Source organism: Octopus bimaculoides, chromosome 1 (genome assembly GCF_001194135.2).
Source record: "Octopus bimaculoides isolate UCB-OBI-ISO-001 chromosome 1, ASM119413v2, whole genome shotgun sequence".
NCBI classification, from domain to species: domain Eukaryota; kingdom Metazoa; phylum Mollusca; class Cephalopoda; order Octopoda; family Octopodidae; genus Octopus; species Octopus bimaculoides.
In genome coordinates this window covers 86,446,507-86,450,990 of record NC_068981.1, presented here as the reverse complement: position 1 = coordinate 86,450,990, position 4,484 = coordinate 86,446,507, and the positions used below count along the sequence as shown (strand labels likewise).

Below are 4,484 nucleotides of genomic sequence, written 5' to 3'. Positions count from 1 at the left end.
GAAGTCCTTACACATGCCGCGGGCACAAGTGCCAGAAAGGCGACGCTGGGCACAGGTGCCATCACGATTTCACTTTCGCTTGCCCCAATAAGTCTTCGCAAGCTGAGTTTCGTGTCCAATGAAGGAGACGACCATCGAATTTAACTCGATTTCGATTTCACTTGCCTCAACAGGTCTTCGCAAGTGGAGTTTAGTGTCCAATGAAGGAAGATACGCATAAGTGGACTGGCTGAGGCCTACTCTATAAGCTATCAACTAGATTATGTAAAATAGCCGTTATATAATTACTATTAAAAAAATAAATAGATCCTTAATAACATTTTCATAAAAGTATTTGTAATTAAACTATTAATGATTTTTCATTAAAGGATACAGCCTAAGCCATCATCTATAAACGACTGAGGCAGAGTCTTTCTTTTCTTCAGACCAAGCTTCTTTTCAAGTTCTTTAATAGCCCTCTCTTCATTTTTTATAGCTGCCTGATTCTGTCGTTTTCTGATCATTTGTACATTAGTGTCTTCTTCCTCTTCACTTTCTTTGTCATCATCACTCTCAACTGGATTTAATTGTAACTGAAAATAGAAGCAAGTACTTGATCAGATAAAGCCACCAAATAATGTAAAATTAGAGAAAAATAAAGTAGCAACACTTAGATAAATAAATGTTAGCAAAAGAAAAAAATATATTCATCCATCTTCTCCATCCATTTTTCCTAGGAGGGTTGTGGGGGGTAGAGTCCTCAGGTACTTCTTCCACTGAGGTTCTATCAGAAGCAGCCATCGTTACACTTTCCAATGTAATTACCAAGTTGGTACCTGGTGTGAATAAGACCACCACAAACAGCAATATGAAAAGGGTTTGAAAGAAGAAGCATCATTTGTTGTGTAGGTTAATAAGCGATGCATTTGGATCTTAGGTCTGTTCAAAAATTATATTGCGGTCTTCACCCAATGCTGGTAAAGGGTAAAGACCACCTTCGGTCATGAATGATCATGAGATTGCACCTAGAAAGTTACCTTCCAAGGCACAAGTCCAACCAAGGTTGTTTTTATGGAAGACCAGCAGTCGCCCATGCATACCAGCCTCCCCTCTCCACGCTACCAATGTTATCCAAGGGAAAGACAAAGGCAGATACAGCTTGGCACCAGTGACTTTGCAACTCATTTCTACAGTTGAGTGAACTGGAGCAACATGAAATAAAGTGTCTTGCTCACGAACACAACACATAGCCCAGTCTGGGAATTAAACTCATTACCTCATGATAGTGAGCCCAGTGCTCTAACCATTGAGCCATGCACCATCACAATGCTGGTACAACCAGCAATAAGCCTACAACTTAGTCTGGGAAGTGTGGGGTTGGAGCACAAAGAATGCATGTCCCAGGACCTCCAAGTAGGTCCAGGAGGGAACAAACATTAAAAAAATATATATATATAATTTTATTCAAAAAATTTTATATATAATTTTATTCAAAAAAATATATATATATAATTTTATTCACTCTCGGGGTGGTTGGCGTTAGGAAGGGCATCCAGCTGTAGAAACTCTGCCAAATCAGATTGGAGCCTGGTGTAGCCATCTGGTTTCACCAGTCCCCAGTCAAAACTTCCAACCCATGCTAGCATGGAAAGCAGACGTTAAACGATGATGATGATGATGATGAAATAAAAAGGAGAGCTTCTAACAATGCAAAGAGATAAGATGAATAACCTTTATATATTTTAGGCACACAAAACCTATCATCAAAAGAAAACAATTAAGAAATGTCTATGTAGACCTTGCCATTTAGATAGCTGAATGAGCAGTAACCCTGCTTTGTCCAGCAAGTGTGATAGCAGAGTAATTCCCCAGAAATCACTGTAGAGGTCACAAGGATGGATAGCTTGCTTAACTCCCAGCAATTTCAGTTCTTTAATGTCACCCTTTATTTTGTAACATGAGAGTAAAGGGTTTATATTATCAAACATGAAGATGTTTTCCTGGGTTAAAAATACAAGTTTTATTTATTTTTAATACAAATGATAAATTTAAATATCTTTAAATAATTATTCAAATTTATTATTAGAAAAGACATGAGCCTCATAAACAAATAAAGAATGTCATTGTAGTTGCTTCTACACATACACACATAAAATAAAAAGCATTTTCTTAATACAGGACAGCAGACTTTTAATTTAAAGAATGTACTTTCTTGCTACTCAGGAATAATGGAAAAAGAATAAAAGAATAAAATGGTAAATATAACAATCAAAGTATTAGAAAAATAATCAAAAATAGAATAAAAATAGTTATAGGCACAGACATCACTATGTGAACAGGCACATGCATAGCTGTGTGGTTAATAAGCCTGCTTCTTAACCATATGGTCTCTGGTTCAATCCCACTGTGTGACACCTTGGGCAAGAATCTTCTACTACATTCCCAGGCCAACAAAAGCCTTGTGAGTGGACCTGGTCAACAGAAACTGAGAAAAGCCTGTTTTATATATATATATATATATGCATGTGTGTACCTTGACATCATGTGATAATTGTAAACAAACATCACCAACATACAAGCGATGTTGTTCATTTCTTCCATAAAAAACATGCTTGGCTATGGGGAGATGTTACCTTGCCTAGAAACAGGTAAAAGTTGACCACAGAAAAATCTATCTCAATAAATTCCATCTGACCCATGCAAACATGGAAAAATGAATGCTAAATGATGATGGTGATGATCAGAACTGGGCAATGCATTTTAGTTCACTAATAACATGGCTGTACATACTTCTTTTAGCTTCGTTTTTTTCTTTTTACGTGATATTTTCCTTTTTCTATTTCTCACAGCATTCCTTTTCTTTTGTTGCTCTGCTTCTTCAGATGCTTTAGAATTATTTATATTTTCTAAAGTTGGGATCTGGAAAAAATATGAAACAAACCTGTTATAAGGATTTTTTTTTTTTTTTTTTTTTTTTTTTAAATTTTGTACTGGTTGTATTAAATTATATTTCACATCTATGAAATTCTTCCAGCTAATAGTGATGAGAATATTTGCTGAGGTTTAGTTCATTACACCTTGTATATATTTTTTTTTCTTTTAAATCAACTTTTTTGTTTCAAATAATTAATACTAAGCATGTATGGAGGAATGAGTATATCAAAGAATCAGTCAAGATAAAAGGACTTGCAGTATGTCATATTCTCTTAGATTTTGAGTTGAATGACAGCTGGAAACTACAAGTTAAAATGCTAGCAGTTTTTGACAAGTGCATAAACAAGCTAGTTGTTAGTCCTTCCATCAAATACTGATGTTGCAGTTGAGTCACAGTTTGCTGAAGGTGTCTAGTGCAACATGTTCATGGCTATAATATTTATCAGTTATCCAAGGTCGACTTTGCCTTTCATCCTTTCAGGGTCAATAAAATAAGTATCATTTGAGCACTGGAGTCAATATGATTTACCTCCTACCCCAAACTTGCTAGTCCTGTGCCAAAATTTATTAGTTATAATATTAGTGTCAAAGTTTCTCAGTCTAGTTCTAATGTCCAGGTCAAGGTTCTTCTTGAGATGTATACTCTGTCATAGCCATTACCTGTGGTTTTTATAAGCCAGAGAAGAGTTGAAAATTATTTTGACTGGCCATCGCCACTTCAACAACAACAACAACAAAAAAAAAAAGGTTTCTTTCCATGCAAGAAAAACAATAGAAAAAAAATCTGCTCAACCATTTCAAACCATTTATGTTCCACAGTCAAGACCCACTTGGCAACAATATACCTTATTCCATCTTAGGTGTAGTTTAGTGATTTAAATTGTCCCTGACACATGATCAAAATATAACCATTGGACTGAGAGTTCAGGTTTCAAATTTTTGGCAAGACTTCCTATTATATTAGGTACTGATGTTGAGTCAATTGACATTATCATCATCCAATATTTGAGACATTATACCAATGTGAAAAAATTAATATTAAATATGAACAAATTTGTTGCATTCTCAGGATTATCTTCATCTGCTGGATCCATAAGAATTTAAACCACTAAACTATACCTAAGATGGAATAAGGTATATTGCTGCAAAGTGGGTTTTGACTGTGGAATATAAATGGTATGGAATGGTTAAGCAGATGGATTCTACCTTGACAAGTAAAGCTAATTTACATTATTTACATTATCTACATTTGACGGATATTCGTCCTCATCTTGTTTGTTGTTAACACAACGTTTCGGCTGATATACCCTCCAGCCTTCGTCAGGTGTCTTGGGGAAATTTCGAACCTGGGTTCTCATTCCTATCGGTGTTACTATTATTATTATTATTATACTATTATTATTATTATTAATCAGGTCGCTGCCGTGAATCGAACTCGGAACCTTGGGGTTAGTAGCCCGCGCTCTTAACCACTACGCCATATGCCCGTGGGCAATTATGGGGTGAATTTTAAGGCTTATAAATCTATTATTTTTCTATCCTTCCTCAATACCGGTTCCCATATGCTATTC

General features: G+C 35.5%; 1 protein-coding gene across 2 annotated transcripts in view; it reads right to left on the bottom strand.

Moving 5' to 3' along the window:
• Nucleotides 1–4,484, bottom strand: part of LOC106878258 (nucleolar MIF4G domain-containing protein 1) — a 49,573-nt gene that overhangs the window by 42,832 nt on the left and 2,257 nt on the right. For both annotated transcript variants that reach the window (XM_052968014.1, XM_014927434.2), the window contains exons 2-3: nt 2,770–2,898; nt 374–572 (exon numbers count right to left, since the gene is read on the bottom strand). In XM_052968014.1, coding sequence (XP_052823974.1) covers nt 374–572; nt 2,770–2,898 — 328 coding nt within the window. The remainder of the gene's footprint in view (nt 1–373; nt 573–2,769; nt 2,899–4,484) is intronic.